Source organism: Chenopodium album, chromosome 20, assembly GCF_948465745.1.
Source record: "Chenopodium album chromosome 20, dcCheAlbu1.1, whole genome shotgun sequence".
Lineage (NCBI taxonomy): Eukaryota > Viridiplantae > Streptophyta > Magnoliopsida > Caryophyllales > Amaranthaceae > Chenopodium > Chenopodium album.
The window spans coordinates 34,121,510-34,143,407 of record NC_137853.1 but is presented as its reverse complement, the minus strand read 5'-3'; the positions used below and the strand labels follow the sequence as shown (position 1 = coordinate 34,143,407).

The following is a 21,898-nucleotide window of genomic DNA, read 5'->3' as shown; positions in this document are numbered from 1 at the left end:
AGTACAAGAAGATGCGGACCTGTGTCTGAATTGGATTGAAGTGCGAGAAGCTGTACAAGGATTCATACATACTATTACCAAGCGCGGTTATTGGAAGAGGTTTTAAATCAAGCAGTTCTGTATGGGAAGTGTGAGACTGGAAAACAGAAAAAAAACAAGTGAATTCCCGAATAGAATATACAAGTAACGTAACCAATTAACAGAGAGGTGCAATTTACAAACAAACAAACATAGGAAAAATTAAATTTTAAAAAAAAAAAATCTTATTCTTCCTTGTACTATAGCTTATAGATTACCTCAGGCAAAGCAAGATTGTGAAGAGATATAGTGTAAAAAGATTCTGATTGAAGCCAAGAGTCAGAAACAGCACGTATATAATATTGTGGTGGATGCGGTTCAAATATTGGCACGGTAAAAGAAAGCTTTTGAGGATCCGCTCTTGCTGTTCTCTTCGAAAGTGTGAACAGCTCTGAATGATATATATGGTCATTTTCCGAATCCTGTTCAATATAAGATCCTCAGTAAGTGAGAAATACAAGTTGCCAGCTAAAACAAAATCTTCTTATTCGGTATCTTTACAATGCCCAAAACAATCACTAAATACGATACTCTAAATTTGCATTTACGAAGTCACAGCACGTCATAAGCAATCTCAATGCATTAGTAGGATTCCAAATCTACAAACTTTCAGGGGAAAAACAGCCCAACATATAAGATCACATTACAATAGTTCCAGAGCCACCATGCCTAGGGTAAAACGAGTGTTAGAAAATATAAAGCAAATGAATGATTAAACTTAAAGAAGTCTACACTCATTTACCAAAAAAATCAAATCAAATCTCCGCTTTAAAAGAGGAGGAACTTCAACATATTATAACGGTTTCCCCAAGCTTCACCTGAGGGCTTGGTCCTTGGTTTAGGCAATAACAACTCCATACATCAGCTTCTCGTATAATGCTAAGAACTCTTAAGTAATTCTTAAGTGGATTTGCTGAACATTATACATGAAAAAAGGAGGATATTTGATCACAGCCTCTTAGTCTTTAATCTTGGGGAATAAATATCGTAACAAGAAGTAAAAATTCTAATAAAAAAAATCCAGTTCCAGCCACTTCAAACCAGCTCTACTTCCCTTTTCAATATCTTACCAGTATTCCCCCATCCACTTTCAACAGTCTCTGCCCCCCTCTCATTCACTCATTTGATCCTTAGTTCTCTTTCCTCTGCTTGCTACTTGACATGTTTGTATAGCATAATGTATATGTATACTAAGGGCATGCTTGGATTGGGGTTAATACATTAAGGGGGTAATAAATGTCAAACTAGGCAAAATGAATGTGAAAGTAGGGAAGAAGGAGATAGTGATGGTATGATTGTAAAAAAATTATGCAGTTATAGTATGGTGTGAGGTGAAGAAAGAGGAATCAATACCCTCATTTTGGGGGTAATAGTTACACTAGGGGGAGGGTGGGTAAGTACTACCCTCATTATGAGAGTAATAATTCCTCCATCTCTCTCTTTTCCTCATGGCACAACTACCTTATTGCATTTGCAAACACCATGTCTTCTACCACAACACCTCTAATTACTTTTGTTTTTTCAAGTTTGACTTTTATTACCCCCTTAATGTATTACCCCCAATCCAAGCATGCCCTAAGAGAAATAGGATTAAAATTCGGTGGGAAAGCACAATATAGATCGCTCCCATGTATGTTGCATTGTTGCCAATACATAATAAAAATTCACAACAAAACAACTCACATGTTGAAGGCCAACAGACCAGAGCCATATATTACACAACATTGTGGGTCTAATAATCTTATAGAGATCTAATTACACTTCTTATTATTATCAGGAATATAACTATTGATAGAACGAATTCAAAAGAAAAAGAAAAATCAAGCAAGAAACCTTAAGCCAATTAAAGATTGCAATCATACTTTAACAAGATATAAGTACAAGACAATTTAATTTGCTGTTTTATCTATGCCATAATGGTAATGGAGGATATAAACATGCATACTTCCCCGTGTGAAGCCGCCTTTTTTTTAATAGAATATGGGTAACATCCTCCTAATTAATATTAGAGTGTTATTTGTTACTGCAATCATTATTATTGTATATTTTCACAGTCCACAATAGCTAAAGGGTAGTTAGCAATGATTCCTTCTTTTTAGGCTACCATTCCCATTTTAACTTCTTCCATATGGTAACAACTGGAAAATCCTTACGAATTATTCAATACTCTTTCTACTCTATAAGAAACTCCTCGTTTAAGTCACATATTGTGACAATCAATCTATTATATACGGTACTTTCTCATCATCTAACACATTCCTTTACTAATATCAATAATTACATTTTGTCATCAATCTAAGTAAATCTCTTCCTTAAATATTAAGATTAATTTACAAATCTCTAAAATAATTCTTATTTCCACTTCTTTCGGTTGATATACTTGGGAGTTTTGTTTTCAAGCTAGATAAGATGACATGGATTAGAACTTTAAAACACAGAAAGATGCTAATTTTAATTGTTACCACAAGCAAGATAAGTATCATCCTTAAAAACGTCTTTCCTTTTCTGTAATTAACTAGTCATTTGGTCAGTTGGATGCACAGGTTACTTTTATAAATTATTTTGCTTGGTTGGAAGGAGTGAGGAAGGATATGAAGTGCATGGATTTACGTGAGGATGAAGTTTTGGATCGTAAGGGATGGAGGAGAAAGATTTATGTTGATGACTACACGGAATAATCAAATTTGGTTCATGTTAGCCGACCCCACTTTTGGGATTAAGGCTTTGATTGATTGATTGATTGTGTCTTTAAGAAAACGAATCATTTGGTTACTTAAATTATTCATTTTACGGAATGCCTAGATTCTAGATTCTTTAACCGTTTAATGTTATACAATCCATACTTAAGCTTGTGGGAAACTGAAGGAAATATTGTTGATTAAATGTAATTAATTAACTTTATTGATTATAAAAAGGAGAGACATATAGACTAAGTATAAATGTAATGTTGTGAGTATAAAAAAAGGAGTGATATCTAGATTCCTTAATGTTAATAATTTCTTCTATTTGTTATTAATCACATAAGTAAAAGGTTTTCGAGTGGGAATAGATACTCCTTTACATATTCACCTTCACATGTTTCATCTTTAAAAATCTAAAAAATAGATGAGAAAAATGGAGAAAAAATAGCAAAGAAGTGAAGTCACTTAGGTAAATGAGGAAGAAAGTGAAGAGAGATGCAATAAAATCAATGATTATACATGCAAGTCGGCAAAACAAATGCAAAATCTCTATTACTCCAACATATATTTTATCCCGAAAGAAAGTAGCTCTGAGATTTTCAGCATAATTAGATACATTAATAATAAAAATAGGATCTCGAAGCAAACATAGCACCTCAACAAGAATCCACCACCGCTGAGCAGTTCCATGAAAACGATCCTTCCAAATGAAATCAGGAGTTACAAGTAAATCAACCTGGACAATAATGACAATAGCAAAGTCAGAAGGATTATGTCAGCCAGTAGATGGTGTATCCAGTAGCTAAATCCATGACAATATGGAGTTAATAGATTTGGTCTTAAAGAGGAAATATAACTTATGAAAAGAAAAACTAGAATAACCTTTAAGACAGTTCTTGTGATAGGACTGACAGTGGCTGATAACAGGACCATTGGAAAAAATGACAAATATTGCTTCACTGTCTGCAAATGCAGTAAAGAAGTTATTCTCAACATCAAAAAGTTCACATACAATCACAAGGATTACCTTCCCTCCAGGTACAAAACGAATCAGAGCTCCAATATCCTTTTCTTCCATATCATAAAGGCGATCCAGATCAGCCCCTCGATCTTCGAGCTTCCTCAAGATCTGAAATAAATAAAATACATTAATCAAAAACTACTTTAAACTGTTAAAGTGTAAAAGAGTAGGAAAGCTCCCAAAAAAACCTCTAAGGAGATATCCCTATCAAATTGTCTGAGTGGATGCTGATGGGGCCAGATTTGACGATCAACAGCCTTACAGTATTCTAACATGAACGCTGACATCTCAGACCATCCTCTCCGCAAGCATATCTCAAATAAAGCACGCATAATACGAGCCAAACTTGCACTTATATATGCAGCATCAGAAATCAATGAGAAAGCCTCTATGGATCCACGTGATATGTATAACTGCAAATAACAACATAAACAGAACAGTCCATAATCGTACTAATTATTGTATTCAAAAGATGTAAGCCACTCCATCTCTAATAAATTGCAACAACTATAATAAACCAAGACGGCCATCTGTTGATACTATAATTAAACTGGTAAAAAAATTATGCTAAAAGAAGAGTAATACTGAAGTTATGGCAGATGAAATATGGCAAAGGAAGCGTAAAAAGAAATGCAACACAATATACTTTGATGGAGGGACTGTATAAATTCAGAGAGACCAAATGTACCTGAATGAGGATAGAAATTTTCCCATGTTTACTGGAGGGACCACCTTTAATTTCTAAGGGGCATTCACGTGCTAAATTTTCTAATTCCATTTGTTCTTCATCTCTTACAACAATATTTTCGAACTCAGAAGAATGTGCAACCATGTCAATAACCTACATCAGTATAAAGTATGAACCAACATAAAAAATTAAAAATTAAAAAAAAAAAATTTATTATCATAAACTGAAGATCCTGATGGCACAGGATATAATGAGCAGTACATCCCAGGTCGATTATCCACAAAATAAATAAAGAACCAAATACGAATGCGTATTGCTTTTGTCCTAAGGAACCTGATTGTCTAATGTAAAAAAAATTCTTAATATGCTTTAGATCTAATAATAGAGAGCCCCATAAAATAAACTGAACTAGCAACCTCAATAATATTAGAACTTTTTCACCTAAATCTGATGCAATGAAGGAGATAAGTGAAATATCAGCTCAACAGATTAAATTGGTTAAGGAAGCCATTATCTTGATTAATTACCTCACTATCACTCATATGTCGCTTCAACATTTCATTGTAAGTTTCCACACTGGAATAATGTATATAGAAATGACTTGCAATACGACCAAGCTCAGTACAGTAAAAATTGCCACTTTTCTCATCAAAACGCATCATCTTTGCTTTATCAAGGGCACGAGCAGCATCAGTTATAAAAGACCTTTGTTTTAAACCCAAAGAAGGATCCGCAACTATCTGTAACAAATAAGAGAAAATTTATGAGAAGTTCCTAGAGGGATATATAAACCTTATTTCTGGGCCCAGTGTCAATAACAAGCAGACGATAGGTGATGAAGACGTGTAAGTAGACACTACTACAAAACTAACTTAGTTACAGATGATAGCAAACAAAAGGCTTGCTTCTTTTCCCGCCATGAAGGAAATCAATTGTTAGCTTCAGAAAATAACCCTCTGAAGGACTAATCTCAGCAAAGAATATACAACAAAACGAGAACAACAAATGCACTTACAGTCATAATTGTAAAACATTACCACCACCACTTGGAAAAAAAAAAAAAAACATGATTGCTTGGTTTCAAACTGTAATGAACTGGCTTACGGAAGGAAAATGATCGGGAATGACTTTATAAGTCTGTTAGCCAAAACTTGCAGAAGAAGGCAATACATATGTGTGTGTGAGAGAGAGATGCAGAATATCAAGCCTCTCTAAGGCCTATTACACTATCTTAATTTACTAATCAAATTATTCTTCTTCCCTTAATCTTCTTCATCTTCAAGTTTCAAGTTCACTACACAAACCTGCAGAAATACAACTGCATTTCCAAAACTTAAGACAAAATACACGAATATATAAACTAAACATATTAAAGAATACCTCATCCCATCCAATACCATATGCCAAAGGATTCATCTTCATCCTTATAAATAGATAGGTATACCCAAGCCAAGCACAAGCTTCTTTCACATTTGTGACAGTACCCAGCGCAACCTCAGCATTCAGATTATCTTTCAAGGAGTTGATGAACTGCCAAAAGAAAAATTAATATAAGCCCTGTCAGAAACTCAGCCTTTACATTTTTTTTTTTTCTTCGCCGAGAAATTTCTTTTTCTTTTAGACAAATCTAATTAATGCATAATGCAGTGTACAAAAAGAAGATGCAAGATGACAAGGAACCATCTGCATCAAAACAACATATATAAAAACAACATAACAACATGCCTGGCCGCCAGCCAATCTAAAGATCTGGCCAAAGAATGCCATAGAAGCATCATTTAGTCCCAAACAACAGCCAACAAGTTACATCCTATCAAAAGCTAGCAAACTACCAGGTTAGATCACCCAAGGTATCCTGATCCACACCCATGAAGCATATTTTCCTTACCAGGTATTGAACACACAGATTAAGATTGAGTCATGGACACACCCACAAATCCCTTTTTCACATCGAAAAATTATATCCCACAAGTAAAAAAAAAAACTCACAAGAGCACATGCTTTATTAATTCTCGACCCATAATGCACGTAGAACAAACATATTATAAACAATAACTCAAACTAAATAAGTAAAATAATTTAAAACTCCCCTATTTGTAAAAGAGTTGTTGGTAGTTAAGTAAAGCTTATTGTAAGAGCTGAAATAATATAAAACTTCCAACATTGAAATTAAAAAAGAATGAACAGAATACAAGAAATTATAATAGAGACATTTTGGAAATTTTAGCATGGGAAAGTTTCATAGAAATAAAATACTCTTAACAACCGACATCCAATCTCAAACCTATAACAATCAAACCATGAATTTAAATGACTAGATCCAAAAATAAATCATCATGTCCGCCAGAATACTCCCTATTTCACTCCACGACAAGGATAACATTGCGAATTCTCAAGATAGCACTTCACCAAGGATAATAGAGAAAGCTTAAAGCAGTCTTAATCACTTTACATAACAAAAAGATCATCAAAAGACTACCTGACTTTCAATAGGGAGTTGATTAGTAAGTAGCCTCAGGTAATGGGCTAACTTGTCATGAGATGTAATGATAATGCCTTCACCACTTTTGTCAAACTGAGGCCTTCCAGCACGCCCAAAGATCTAAAAGTACATCATCAATAAGAGTATTAAGAAATAGAAGCCATAAATAATACTTCCTCTGTTCTTTTTAAATAGAAATGTTTGAAAATTTACACTATTCACACATGCTCCTTTGATAGACTTTTGTGATTTAAACATTAGGAATAAATATGTTCATGAAATTGTTAGATTTGTCTTATTTATACACTTTCAAGATACCAAATTAATATAATATTTACCTAATTGGAGATATTAAGAGTATAATAAGTGCATTGGCAAGCATGAAACTTCCACCGTTGAAATTAAAAAAGAACGGACAGAATACAAGAAATTCAGGTAACTAAGCCACAAGCAAAAGCTAGAAGAATTTGCTCACCTGCATAACATCAAGCATGCCTAAGTCCCGCCAACCACCAGCCTTTGGATCATATATTTGTGTGCCCTAATCAGTTAAAGCATATACATGTAAGCTTGAGTTGTTGATCAATAGAAGGGTATGCAGAGTATCCCGAACAAAATACCTGCCTTTGATTCAGGGTTTTCCACAGTCAAGGAATAAAACACATAATTCGCATTCAGCATTAGCAAACAAACAAACAACCGTAACCAATTTTAATCATTTTGACCAAACTCTACAATCAGATAAATTGATTAGAATTTTTGAAATATTTTCATCCTGAATGGCAATTAGTAAGAAGTTTTATACGAGAAAAACTATTTGTAATGAAGATTCTTCTCAAAAAAAAAAAAACCCAATAAGTCAGCAACATACATAAACAACAGATGCGTAAGATGAAAAAGGGGGCTTATTTGTGGACAGGACAGCGCATGATCAACGATAAATCTCTAGTTTCACTATCTTGCAAGCAAGATGGGACTTTCAGCCAAACTAATTTTCCCAAATGGAACAGAAAGCAATGGACAAGCATTTCTGATTCTTGCAAGGGAAAATGATTAAATATTCAGTGATCCATTGATAAAATACTTGGAAGGGTGAAGTAAACGTATAGGCATCTGATGTTTCAAATCAGGATTAATGAACGTTGAAGAACATGCAATGAATGAGAAAAAGGGATAAAAACACTCAACCCGGATTAAAGATTGTTGAGAGATATTTCATCAATGAGAGAAATTCTGAATCATGTACATGCTTATTAAGAAAGAAGGGACAAAATCACTTAACCCACTCCATTTGAGAGGACATTTACTAGATGCCAACCTATGATTTCTAATAGTATGGGTAGATGGTTAACAAATGAGCGGCTGACAGGATTATTTCAGCAGGATCAACTTGTGTTACATTTTTGCTGCAAAACAAGAGCATTCGTATGACCCATGCCAATAATTTGATGCAATGTGGTAATATATGAAGAAATTGTTACAGGCATACCAAACGTTGCAGAGCACAACAGAGATACAATCATAATTTTTAAATTTAGGCTATGTACAAATAACAGTAGAGCTCTGACTGCAACAATTGTGTAGTCAAAGGAATACATGTACATATGAGCAAAGGAATATATTAAACAACACAACTGAGACAAATTGTGCCAGTAATTCATTGCAAAGCTTTATTTTGCAATTCAGCATTTCAACCCTTAATTTCTATTATAAAATTAGTAAAAGGAGAAAGAAGTGTGTAACATAAACTTCAAGATATTGTTCTTTCAACGGTCATCATGCAAGAGCACACTACATAATACACAGCAAAATGCAAATGAGCATGATCAAGGATGATGTTGCAGTTGGTAGCATAATTTTACAGAGCACTACAGGTTTTATTATCCTAATTAACCAAGTCAATATATGGCTAAATGAAGCCTCATCTTAGAAATGATAATGAAACCAATGTGAGCTAAAATACACATTATTATATCAATAATCGGCATCCATTAAATACAACAAGCATAGGGCATTTCTTATACACTATTGGTCTTCCAGGTTATTAATTTTTTTTCCTCCCTAAAACTATAAAGTTTCACACACCGAAATATGAGAATAACATGATATACAACTGCAGCCCCACTTTTTGTGGGCGATACTCAACTTTATAAATAGTTACCACCTTCATTACCAATATCAAAAAATAATCCACTTTGATTTCTAAAATTTCTATAGGCAATAGAGAAGAAAAGAACAAACCTTGATCACAACAGTGTGAGCAGGTAAGTTAACTCCCCATGCCAAAGTTGCTGTGCAGACAAGCACCTGAAGCAAACATCATCCATGAAATAAACAGAGTTCAGAACAGGAAATGACCAATAAAGAAATAAAGTCTCTCAGTAAGACCCCTATCAGAACGAAGCATTCCAGCATTTTACCTTTAGCAATCCATCAGAAAAAAGTCTCTCAGTAAGACCCCTATCAGAACGAAGCATTCCAGCATGATGAATACCTAACCCAGAATCAAAGAGTCCAACTAATTCTCTGTTTCTAGACTTCATAACCTCCTTCTGAAATGTAAACAGTTCAAAATACATCAGTGACATGCAATCATGTTAACAAAGAGTAAGAGAAAAAAAGTTGAGGTCCTTGCCTTTATCAAGTGAAATTGTGGATGTGTCTCATTCTGAAAAAGCTCTAGATTATTGTCCTCTCGGGCAAGCTCAACCTATTGTAGACATAAAAAAAAAAAAAATAAAAAAAAAAAAAATTAACAAGAAAACCATGAAATGTCAAACAGTAGGCCAGCAGGCATTCAACTTCACATTCGATATATGTTAGTACCTGATTAATACCATAATAATTACAACACTCATCATACGTCAAAATTCCTTTTATTTTATTATAATTCTTTATAGTTTAACCCCAAATTTTGAAACCAAGAACAAATACCAGGATATAGGCTTCTAAGCTTCTTCTATGCTACAAGTGGGAAGCCAAGGTTAGTTTTTCATACTGAATGTGCCATTGAAATCTAAAATAGTTCAGAAAAAAAATATAATAACCAGCTGACAAATTTAGCACGTTAAAAAGCACTATTCTTCTAATAACCAATCCTATTACAAGGTTAATTTTCATTTTCAATATCCTGATTCGAAAATTCTCCCTAGTCTCAATTTTACACTCAGGTTCCCTCTAAAGTCCAAGCTATAATATGGAGAATCTTTCATAGAAGTTACACTAACAATCTCCTAAAATCTGCTTATAGCTCTTACAATGTGATTCATTTAACAACTATCTTCATAATTCGTACTCAGTAAAATTGAGGCTGTGGTGATTGGCATCTTATTTCTTTTACGTGATTCAGATATTCTACATACTTAGATTGCTTCAAGGACCAAGATTGACCCTTTATTGTCATCAGTATTTTCCATTGGAGGTATTATACCATTCACCAAAGATCAGATCAAACTATCTAGGAAAGCCTGGAATCTCTAAGGAAAACTAATGAGGTGCAACTCACACTGAAAGTCAACACCATTCCTGGAAAGCCCCACATGCAATAGCACCGAAAGGGAAGCTAAATAAAACATCCTGACCCAAAGAACTTGACAACTTGAGAAACAGAAATGAAACAAGAACTATCATTAATGTCTATCTTTCGTTGATGAAGCCATAAAGAACAGCTAATTTGTTCATAATATATAATGAATAAAACCCTAAATTTGTTCAATGGACAGCAGAATAACTTATAAAGCAGATGTACCAGTCTTTCAGCAGTCTTCCCAGTATCTTTACGTGAATGGACAAAGACCATTGCTTGATGACCTTGCTTTAGGGATTCAACAACCTGCCATGAAGTTATTGGTGATAAACATTCACTTCAAAAGAAAAAAAATAGCAAAATTATGTAGAAAATATTACCTTGTAGTAGCAAATCTTGTTCAGCAGCTCAGTGCGAGCCATATAGTTTTTCTCACTTATACCAATGTACTGTTGTGCAAGAGGCACAGGACGGTAGGTAGAATCAAAGAAAAAGAGCCCCGAGTCCGGATTCACCCTCAAAAATTGTGCCACCTAAATGCTTCTTTGGTCATAATTATTCGTATTTAAGAAAATTTATAATGTTCTGTCAATGATAAAATCAGCAACAGCTAAAGGGACAAACCTCCAAATAATTAGGTAGAGTAGCTGAGAGACCCACAATGCGAATCATTGATTGAGTTGACTCGACCTATCAAAGAAATTAAAGCAGCTTTAATCAGTTAGAACAATTCTATAAATGATCTTCCACAACAGTGACAATAACACTCCTCCCTCCCCCCCCTCCCCCCCCCCCCCCCCCCACTATTCTCCCTACAAAAACAGAAAAGGGAGATCAGCCAGAATAACAAGTGGGAGAAAAGACTGACCCAAACAAGTACAAAACTTTCCGATCAAATAAATAAATTAAAAGACCAAAACACAACTCCCATACACCAAAACTTCCAAACAAGTCCATATCCCCAAATACCAAAACTCTTCAATTTTGCAACTGCCTATAGTTGATTTTACTTTTAACTAAAAAGCTTCAAGAATAAACTCAAACCTTTAGCCATCTACAATGGAATTTTACTCTGCAACTCTCAAACTAAGTTCCCCGACAATCACACTTAAATTCTGTAACTCAAAAACACGCCTCTAATGCCTTTGTGGTTTAGTCTCTCACTTTCCCTTGTTATTATGGATAAGTTTGTTTATACAATTGAATTATATTCTCTGGAATTATTTATCTGCTTTAAAGTATTTGAACTGTAAAAATGCTTGCTCAAATTGAATATAATGATATAACTATACTTAATTGTTACAGTTGTCCCGATGACAGGATGTTTTAACAATATCCTCTTATTGGTGAGGCAACTACTTTTTCTGAGCTAATTCAAAATTGATCACTATGGTTGTGGACTTGTGGTCGTGTTGTTGTTCCTTTAATTTCCTCAATCATTCAATCGTTTTTGTTTAATCCTTATATCAATGTGATTCAAATTTTTCTGAAGTTCGTAATATGATGATATATTCTAGTATGTATATGTTGTTCAAACTGGATTTAATTTTATATCTATTTTTAAAGAACACATTGAGAGTGTTTAACACACAACATAACTATAGCTTTATGACATACTATTGACTTTGTTAAAGAACACATTGGGATTACTTGAATGCACAAGGTAATTAGAATTTTATAATTCCTGGTATCCAATGTGTTTCAATATTTGCTAATTAAGTAATACTTGTATCAAAACATGATATTCTTTGGTATCTTAATGTTTAACTGAGTCTTTATATAAGGAGAAGTATGATGCAAGATCTGTGAAAAAGAAGTGGCTTATCTACTTGGATACCAACTGCTCAAACCATCGCCCAGTTCTATACTAATTTGGGTACCAAATACCTAATTAAAAAAGATCAGAAATAGCACCTTTTGACCAAGAAAAACCTTAAAACCTTGCTCAAATCTGTGGTAATTGGTAAAGATGATGGCACAAATAAAGAAGTTTTTAAGAAGTTGATTTGTTGCTACATTTCCTGTTTTGCTATCTCTTTGACACCATGAGAGAAAATCATACTTTGGTTATTTTATATCTTAAAACAGAATAAAATCGTCGAGTCCAAATCCAAGTGACAGATCCTTCTAAAACATGTCCCTGAGTCGCTGATTTTGAAATTTGAAGCATCTAAGAGTCGGATTTATGTCCAAGTGGGTGCATGCACTTACTTTAGTTACTCTTTACTGTAAAATGAATTAATTTTAATAGAGTAACACAGATCTTGGGTCAAGTAAGATGGGTGAAAAGAAGTTTAAAAAAATGCAAGTAACTTTTAAACTGCAACATTTACTATTATAAACCAAGTTATGGGGCAACATCAGGTTTAATCAACCCAATCACCCAACAATTGCTCTTCCTACATCCAGCAAAACACAATCTACTCACTCTCCTAGGTTTTTTGGGGGGCTATATTAAATAAGAAGATTCAACATATAGATTGAGGGTCTGGTAAGATATATGGCAGATGGAACCATAAGCCTAATTGGTTCATCCTTACCAGCAAAGTACCTCGCATGTCTAAAAAGGCTACAGTGGGCTCTCGTCTAGGACATGTAACATATGACAGTTTGTAAACTTCTTACAATGTTGTGAGCACATGGACCTGAGATATCCGACTAACCTGAACTTTTTGACAAAATACTACGAATAGTATACAATCCCTAAAGTAAGAAGAGATCAAGTTCGACAAATACATAAAATGACCGATGTTACTGAACTAGGGTATCTTTCGGTAAACATAAGCAATTTTATTACGTTCAGCCAATGCCATCCTTACTCAAAGGTAGACACTCACCACAACAGGGTAGATCTCAAAGAATTTCACAAGGAGGTTTTAATACAAGGTTAGCACCCTAAACATTCACCTCAACAGCTGCTGCATGCAAAACTCCTAAATCTGTGAACCTCTGATGATTCTAATCGTATGTCAAGATTCAAGAAGCTAGCTAGAGGAACAAGAACTGCAATCATAAAGTAGATTGCTACATATGAGTTTTAAATTGCTCTTAAATCATCATTTTCTATCGAAATTTTCATGCTCAGGGTAAATATCTACAGAACGAAGATGATTCCAAAATTTCAAGGATCTTACCTGACGAAGAGTACGGGCAACTAATGCTTCTATAACAGGACCTCTATCATCATTCAAAAGGTGCACTTCATCAATTATTAAAAGCTTAACAAGCATTGAAAGTGACATGTCGCTGCTCTTGCGCGTGATGACGTCCCATTTTTCAGGTGTGGTCACTATCATCTAATTGACATAAAGCAAAGAGATAAGCCATGTTAATACACCAGTACAACAGCAAAATAGGTTGAGGCATGCAGATATAATAAAATAAAATAAAAAGATAACCAACCTGAGTTGCTTCAAGTTCATTCTTAGAAAGTTGCATGTCTCCTGTAAGCTCCTTTACTGTCATATTTAATGGAGCTAACCGATGGCTAAATGTAGCTGTAACTTCAGCAGCTAATGCCTACAGAAATCAGGGAGGATCATCAATGGAATGAAAAAAATAGACGAAGGGGATACTTTAAAAAGCTGAGGGGAAGATGACAAGCCGAAAAAATCCAGACAAGTCTACCTTCATTGGAGCAACATAAACAATCTTGAACTCATTTTTGTGCAGGTAACCGTCCTTGAAATGCTGTCCAATCTGCCATTATTCATAATTGATATAGTGATTACAATTGTATCATATAATTTCCACAGCATTTATGGTTTTTCCAATATAAGAGTATATAAGATAGTGTAAACTTGATGAGAGCAATTTCAAGAAAACAATTAGTGATGGATGCATAATTTCCCTAACGTTCCACCTCAGAGCTATAAACTAAATCCTGTATATGGAAGACTTTAAACAATTTCAGAACAGAACATCACCACCCGCCCCTTTTAATGGTAAAAAACAGGACGAAAGAACTGAGGAAGAAAGCAAAAGGCCCATAAAAATAACATAATGGTGAAAATTTGCAATACATACTACTCCCTCTGATCCTAAATGTTCTTCCCATTTTGGTTGTGTACGTTTGCCAATACATTACTTTGACCATAAATAAATTTAGTTCTATATTACTACCTCCGGTTCAATTTACTTGCAACAAAGGACATGTTTGCAAAAACCAAGGCAAAAGATTGAAAACATGATTATGGAAAAATAAGAGTATATGCTTAACTATTAATCCAACCAAAAAAAAAAAAAAAACAAATTCAACCTTAATTAAATTAAATAACCCACCACCACCAACACCACCAAGCATCACCCAAACCACCCACCACCACCACCCAGCATCACCGAAACCACCCACTCACCCAATACCGAACACAGCACCACCGACGCACCACCACCACCCCACTCACCCAGCAACCCACCGACCCACCACCACCACCCCACTCACCAACACACCACGAACCCAACACGCCACGAACCCGACACCACGACGCCGCCGATCTACGACCACAAACCCAGCACCCCACGAAATCAACGAAACCTACCCACAAAACCAAACGCACGAAACCAACCCACGAAACCCGACCCACGAATCAACCCCACGACGCCGCCGATCTGCAACCCTCGCCGCTCTTAACACCACAAGGACACCATGAAAATGGGGTTGGAGGAGGAGAGAGAATATTAAAGGGGATGAGGGATTTATTAATTAAGCTTGGGGTTTAATCTAATGAAATCAAATTTGTAATTTAATAAGGTTGTTTAAAAAAAAAAAGGGGTATATTGGTCAATTACCACCCAAAACATAATAAAAAAGGAAAGAAACAAGTTTGTTGCGAGTAAATTAAACCACCCAAAAAAGGAAATTGTTGCGAGTAAATTGGATCGGAGGTAGTAGTAAAAAAAAATACAACAATTGGAATATTGATAAACAACATAGTGAGACGAATCAAATAAGGCCCAACATGACTATATTATGTTTTATATATTGAGAGTAGTTTAGAAGATTCTCTCACCTTATGGATAGGGCCGAGATTCCAAATGGGAAGAACAAAAGAATCAAAGGGAGTACAAATTAATACCAGAAACCTTGCTTTAAAATTTATAACATGTGAGTAATAATTTAAAACATCTAATTTAAATATTTTTACCCATATGTTGGATCTTTACTTTTTTTAAATTTTTACACATATGTTTGAAATCTAAAATCAGATTTTTTTAAATTATTACTCACATGTTCTAAATCTAAATCTGATGTTCCAAATGTTTACTCATATGTTTTATATTTCAAATCATATGTTCTAAATTTTTACTCGTGTGTTCTAAATTTAAAATCAGGTGCTAAAAGTTTTAAGTCACATTTCTTTACCTTAAATCAAATGTACCAAAAGAAGAAAAAAAAACATAAGAATACGAATAAATAAGATTTTGAAGCACGTTTCCATCGTCAAAATAAATACTAACAAAATGCTTTTTTTTTTTTTTAAGATATGCAAAATTGCAAAAATTATCTAAAAAATGCAGAACTTATCTAAAACTATCTAAAAACTGCAGAACTTAAAAGAACAATTTTTGAAAGAAATTCATAAATGCAATAATCTTCTAAATATCCAACTCACGACAATTTCAATCAAGCTTAGTAAATTCAATAGTAGAAATCAATTTCATATTTATGGTGGAAATTAATCTCTCCTCCGCCATTATCATCATCATAAATGACTGCGACATTCGTCCGTTAAACAAAAGGAAGCCTCTTAAACATAGCCGTAACAAGGTCTTATTCATCTTCAGCAATAGCTTCAGTGTTAGAAGGCCGACAAAACAATGATTCCAACTCGTTAATGTTCAATTCTATATCAAAGAATTCGCTGCCATTAGAGGCCGCCATTGATATTCACCTTCAAGCTTCGTAGAGAGAGGTGGGTAAATTTTTTAAAGAGCGAGATGTTAGATTATAGAATTACTGTATTACCATTACTATTTAAGATACTTCAGTAGTTGGAGCTTGTAATCTCTATTGGTTGTGATATCTTCTCAAATATAGTGCTCTCACATAGAGAACTATTCTCACCAGATCTTTCCCCTATATAGAGAAAGAAAATTTTTCTCTAAGATAAAATATTGGTGGAAAGTTCAGTTTTCCAAACTAGTGTACAAATGTATACTTGGTATTTATCCTTTTTCAAAAGATTCCATATACTGACATACATAGTATTAATATTTTTTTTAAAAGAAAAAAGGCAAAAACTTTTGACAGCAAAATATTTTAACAGTGTTGAGCTGTTGACATATGTGGCAAAACTGTGTCTACTTTAGTAATATATAACTAATTAACAGCTTCCAGTGTGCACCCTAGGTAAGAATAATGAAGAATGCTTCTAGCTGAAAACACCTAGAGAGTAAAATACAGTATGAGATGTCTGCATGATGTACTTGTAAACAAGTCATACCTCATGTAGAATAGAAATCATAGCTATATTTGTTTTACCAGCTCCTGTTGGGGCACATACCTGAAATTAAAAAGTACCACTTCAGAAAGATGTTGATTTATGCCACAAAATAGTACTAGGATAGTTCACTAACTACTCACTAGAATATTCTCATTAGTGTAGTAGACTGTCTGAAAGATCCTGCTCTGAATACGATTGAGGGATTTGTATCCATGAAAAGCAGCTTGGGCAAATTCATCTAATTCCTTTATCTCTATCTGCAGGCAGGAAAATGACCATTAATGGACAAAATCACTTATTGCAAGTTCGCAACATCCAAAGGCAAGAACATCGAAAGGGTCCATATTAAGAGATGAGAAGCATTGAATCACAATCAGCATTGAAGACTTAAATTAGGTTTAAAACAAAGGACCCGGGAGCAATGAAATAATTGAAACAGAAGTGTTTTGAATCACTTAAAGGCTTAGAATTTTCATCGCAGCAGCAAGGTAAATATCACTTGGAACAAGGAGAACAATTAAATCGGAAGAAGATGCAATGTGGTCTAAGAAAGCGACAAGACATTAGCCATCGATATCAGAACTTAAACTGTGTCTAGCCTGTTAAAACAAAGATTGTCATGGATATTGGAAGAAGAAGAATTGTGGTTTGAGCGAGATGAGATACTTCTTCAATACCGATATACCTGAAAATCTCTAATATTTCTAATTTTTGCCTGTGCTTGGATCAACTAAACAACAATATTCTGACCAAACCGATGTTTTTAGTTATCTACAAGTGGCAAAATTACAGAGCTAGCAGAAATCTTCAATTCAAAACCCCTATTCTCACATTAGATGATCTATGCAAATAACAAAGAAAAGCACAACATACAAAATATTTACAAAATTCGGAACACCCATGTCTTAGAAACACCCTGTCCTATAGCAATGCCCCTGTAGTAAAGTTTATAAATATTTTAATTGACTAAAATATGTAACTAGGAAACATTCTCAGGCTGTGTGACTATGTTGATGGTGTGTTAAAATAATAGATAGAAGATACAACATCAATTATATTTTCACCAGTAAAGATATTCCTAGAAATGCCTCTGACCCAACAAAGTAGCGCCAAACAGAAGCAAAGATAACTCCTCTTTATAAGACTAACACTTAAAGGTGTAGAGCACCTGTTCTTAAAACTCTTATCATTCCTCATCGAGATCCAAATCCTTCATGGTACAGTATAAGATCAATTCCCAAATTAAACCAACACTGAGAGTCAAACACACCAGTAAAACCTAATCATATAGTACTATCCTTTTCTCACTCTCATGTATCCTCTCAGCTTTCACATTAGTAGTCTCCCTTATCTCTAAACGCCCCTATGTATCATTATCCAAGTGTTTTGACATCGGTGCCCTTTAGTTAGTCAATACAGCATCAATTGCTTCAAAGTAGAAAGTATTCAATACTTCTATAATTGTTGATGGTGTGTTAAAATAATAGATAGAAAATTCAAAAATTTTCTTAGACTAATCTTGTCGTATGTTCTCCCTGATCCGAAAAGACAAAAACCAGAAACATTCAACAGAAGCTTTGTTATACTAGAATTGTAATTTATCAGTGAGAAGAAATGGATGCATGGTGGCAAGATTGATACCAGTCTTTCCCCAGGCTTCATTGGAGCTGTTGGTATTGGAGGAATAATGACTTCTTCATAGCCTTTGAAATGCTTTCTCACAGTTCCCTGTGGAAGTGCAGAAACACCTAATGACTGAGGTCCTGGTCCACTTCCAATCACATCATCAAATAGATTTTTCCTCTCACTTGCTTCCAGCAAGGACGAAAAACTTGTAGACGAAAAGTCATCTTCGATCCCTTGCCCAACTCCACGCTTGTGGCGTTTCTCCTCTTTGCGCCTAAGTTTATCAATCTGTTTCTCGGACTCAGTGTGCACAGTGACCTAAAAATGCACATATAGTCAAAAGTAATAATGATGTTTCTTCAGCAACTAACTTATACAGAATTATGCAGCAATTACCTGAGTGCCATAACTGGGCATGCGCGGTTGAGCATTTGAAGGTGACTTATCAGATCGTAAAACTAGCAGGCCATGACTAATTGCTTCAACAAGCTCTTTTCTATGCTAAAACCAACAAACACAGAGAAAAGAGTCGATTAACCATCTGCAAATTAATACACCAAAGGCCTTCTCTGCTACTGTAAAGACCTATTCTACCCATAATAAACTTAAACAATAATGAGTCTTGAACTTCAATTAGCCAAATTACCGATCTCACTAGCTGAATATGTTGTGCAGAATTATTCTGACACTATGCCACTAGGCACACTATCACTCATATTCGAAATTCAACTTATGGATCACTCGATATCTTGATGCAAATATATGGTTCAAAAGTTCAGGTCTTATGTTTTCCTTTCTACAACTAAATCATTAATGACAGCACCTAGCAAACAAACATTAATGGGCCAACAATCACAATCCCTGGTTGTTAAGATTTCCTTATGCTCGTCCTTTAGCAGATTATTTGCCCTCTTTTTTGAAATAATCTCTTCTTATTGTTCTTAATGAAAATTTTTTCCTTCAGTAAAAAAGCTTTTGCCCCCAGAAACTACATACCTAAGTATAGCAGTGAAATCAAGATGCATGTAATAAAAACACATGTGGATTTCGACATGAAAAAATATGGCAAGTTATAGAAACAAAGAGTCATTACACCTTACCAAGATAAGCTCCTGAACAGTCTCAAAAGCACTATCCCCAACAAGATCCAGTAGATCACCAGCAATCTACAACAAAAGGCAGTTATTGTCCGAACTACACTTCTACTAGTTGCAACTTTAAAAGCCAACAAGTAGGTGACAACAGATTAAAATTTAAACAATACCTCTTCCCCAGGTTTGTCAGAATCAAGAACTCGACAAATTGTCATGGCCAATTCATCTCGAGAAAGTTGTGAGCCACTTCCTCGAACTATCAGATCACATGAGTCTCTTAACCATTTTAAATCATATTTAACCCCACCGTTTGAAAAACGGTTGTTCACAGCATCAGTTGCAGGCCAATCGTTGTACACTGAAGTTGATGGAGCCAAGTCCTCTGACCCCAAAAATTCCTCATCATCCAAAGTAATATCCAGCAAAAACCGTGAAGGAGGTCTAAAATCAAGATCAAATCCAAATTCTACATCATCATCACCATCAATCAAATTTCCATCCAACTTTGGTGAAGCTGTTCTAGGTTGCAGACTACATAGTCTCTGAGCCATTTGAACTACTTTCCGCAAGCTAACTTCAGAAATAGAATGACCCAATAATTTTTGTAATTCAGACCTAAATCCATTTTCAAAGACTATCAGATTCACAAATGACAATAATATATTGGAGAATAATAACAATCTCTTTGAGCGTCTTTATCAAATAAGAGCAGGGTATAGCAAATCGGCATTAGGCTAACAATCAAATTCACAAATGAAATTGGCTACAAACCTAAAAATAAGAGCAGTTGGTTGTAAACCCCTAAAGTAAAGAGAAAAATCGACAGTAAAATTGAGATTTTGGAAATATTTTCTGCGAGAATTCTATCAAACCTATGATGCCATTCAAAACCACAGCTTATTAAATTAAATTTCAAAGGTGAGAGAATTAAGAAACCTATACTTCTTCTCGGCGAGTCTTCTACTATCCTCCTCCCCTCGGTCACTAAAGAGTCGATACACAGTCAATGCCACTTCACGAAACTCGTCCGACACAACTTCTCCATCAATCAAGTCAACAACCGCGCCAATAAACTGTTTATACGCTTGCCGCACTTCAGAAGAAGCTAAAAATACCATTTGCACACATATCAGGTCAAAACTTAATCCTCAAACCAAAATGATCACAACAAAAATAAATGAATAAATTGAAATCATTCAATTATAAACTAAATTTCTCACATTTACATCAAATTAACTGAATTTCGAAGCAAAAACAAGCTTAAAAATTGAAATATACCTTGTTCCCAATCAAAAACAATCTTTCGCGCTAATTCCGACTCGTCAACCGAATTCGCATTACTGAAACCACCAAATTCAAGTAAAATTAAAAAAATTGTAAACATAAAGTAAAATGAGAAAATTGATGATTGATTAAACAATTTGAAGAGAAATTAGAGTAGAAAAATTGAAGATTACTTGGTTGGAAAGAGGTTTTGGAGGAGAGTTTTGCGATGAAGATAAGCACGATCGATGTCGAAAGGGTCTCGGAGAGAGTTGGTGAGACGAGGGAGTTGAAGCACCATGGTTGATTGAGGTGCGCTGCTTTCGGAGTTTGTAAGAAAGAATGCGGAAGATTATGGTGGCAAATTGGCAATCGACGTTAGTATTGGGAGGAAATGCAATCGAGGACCTTTTTTTTTAGGTTCTTTGGTTTGTAGTAGAGTTGATCAAAATTCGGGTCGGGACCGGCCATAACTCAATTTCTCGTGCCCAAATCCGCAAAAAATGATGAGCTTGTTGGGGACTTTTCGGGTTGGGTTTGGGTTTTATAAGTAGAAATGTATTTTTAAGCTTGACTAATTAGTGAACACTAGAACCTAGTGTAAGACTATAGGTTGGACACCCAACACTTCCTCTAAACGCGTCGTTCCTCTAAACGCGTCGTTTAGAGTACTACCCACACCACTAGCTTTCATTTTATCTCTCCTCGCCCTTTTTTACATTTTCTCTCTCCACACCCATTTCTCTGAAACTTTCGCTCTCATCAAAAGCTTTAATTGCAAAATTGTTTTTAAATTATCACAAAACAATCTTCAAACACTATGAAATTCAATAAAACAAGGCGCAAAATCTGAAAAAGTTAGTTATTTTGTTTAAATTTGGATTGAGAAAGAGTATAAACCTTAGGTTTTACTAATTTTTTTGTTGCGATATATTTCGAAACATCAACCATGAAAAATGTAAATCAATGTAAGTATTATACTATAATCTTAGTAGT

General features: G+C 34.7%; 1 protein-coding gene across 2 annotated transcripts in view; it reads right to left on the bottom strand.

Annotated features, from left to right (window-relative positions):
• LOC145599438 (DExH-box ATP-dependent RNA helicase DExH14-like) overlaps positions 1 to 21,299 on the bottom strand; it is a 34,726-nt gene extending 13,427 nt beyond the window's left edge. Inside the window, exons 1-29 of one of the 2 annotated variants that reach the window (XM_081655819.1) lie at positions 21,097 to 21,299; positions 20,918 to 20,979; positions 20,576 to 20,744; positions 19,810 to 20,254; positions 19,646 to 19,711; positions 18,942 to 19,046; positions 18,561 to 18,863; positions 17,060 to 17,176; positions 16,920 to 16,979; positions 14,104 to 14,175; positions 13,879 to 13,995; positions 13,611 to 13,772; positions 11,101 to 11,166; positions 10,857 to 11,009; positions 10,699 to 10,782; positions 9,586 to 9,660; positions 9,371 to 9,502; positions 9,192 to 9,257; positions 7,426 to 7,491; positions 6,948 to 7,070; positions 5,849 to 5,998; positions 4,996 to 5,208; positions 4,469 to 4,621; positions 3,969 to 4,193; positions 3,787 to 3,888; positions 3,642 to 3,722; positions 3,415 to 3,495; positions 297 to 500; positions 20 to 136 (exon numbers count right to left, since the gene is read on the bottom strand). In XM_081655819.1, coding sequence (XP_081511945.1) covers positions 20 to 136; positions 297 to 500; positions 3,415 to 3,495; positions 3,642 to 3,722; positions 3,787 to 3,888; positions 3,969 to 4,193; positions 4,469 to 4,621; positions 4,996 to 5,208; positions 5,849 to 5,998; positions 6,948 to 7,070; positions 7,426 to 7,491; positions 9,192 to 9,257; positions 9,371 to 9,502; positions 9,586 to 9,660; positions 10,699 to 10,782; positions 10,857 to 11,009; positions 11,101 to 11,166; positions 13,611 to 13,772; positions 13,879 to 13,995; positions 14,104 to 14,175; positions 16,920 to 16,979; positions 17,060 to 17,176; positions 18,561 to 18,863; positions 18,942 to 19,046; positions 19,646 to 19,711; positions 19,810 to 20,254; positions 20,576 to 20,744; positions 20,918 to 20,979; positions 21,097 to 21,203 — 3,876 coding nt within the window. In that variant the 5' untranslated portion in view covers positions 21,204 to 21,299. The remainder of the gene's footprint in view (positions 1 to 19; positions 137 to 296; positions 501 to 3,414; positions 3,496 to 3,641; positions 3,723 to 3,786; positions 3,889 to 3,968; positions 4,194 to 4,468; positions 4,622 to 4,995; positions 5,209 to 5,848; positions 5,999 to 6,947; positions 7,071 to 7,425; positions 7,492 to 9,191; positions 9,258 to 9,370; positions 9,503 to 9,585; positions 9,661 to 10,698; positions 10,783 to 10,856; positions 11,010 to 11,100; positions 11,167 to 13,610; positions 13,773 to 13,878; positions 13,996 to 14,103; positions 14,176 to 16,919; positions 16,980 to 17,059; positions 17,177 to 18,560; positions 18,864 to 18,941; positions 19,047 to 19,645; positions 19,712 to 19,809; positions 20,255 to 20,575; positions 20,745 to 20,917; positions 20,980 to 21,096) is intronic. The other variant, XM_081655820.1, reaches the window with a different exon arrangement.
• Positions 21,300 to 21,898: the final 599 nt, after the last annotated feature.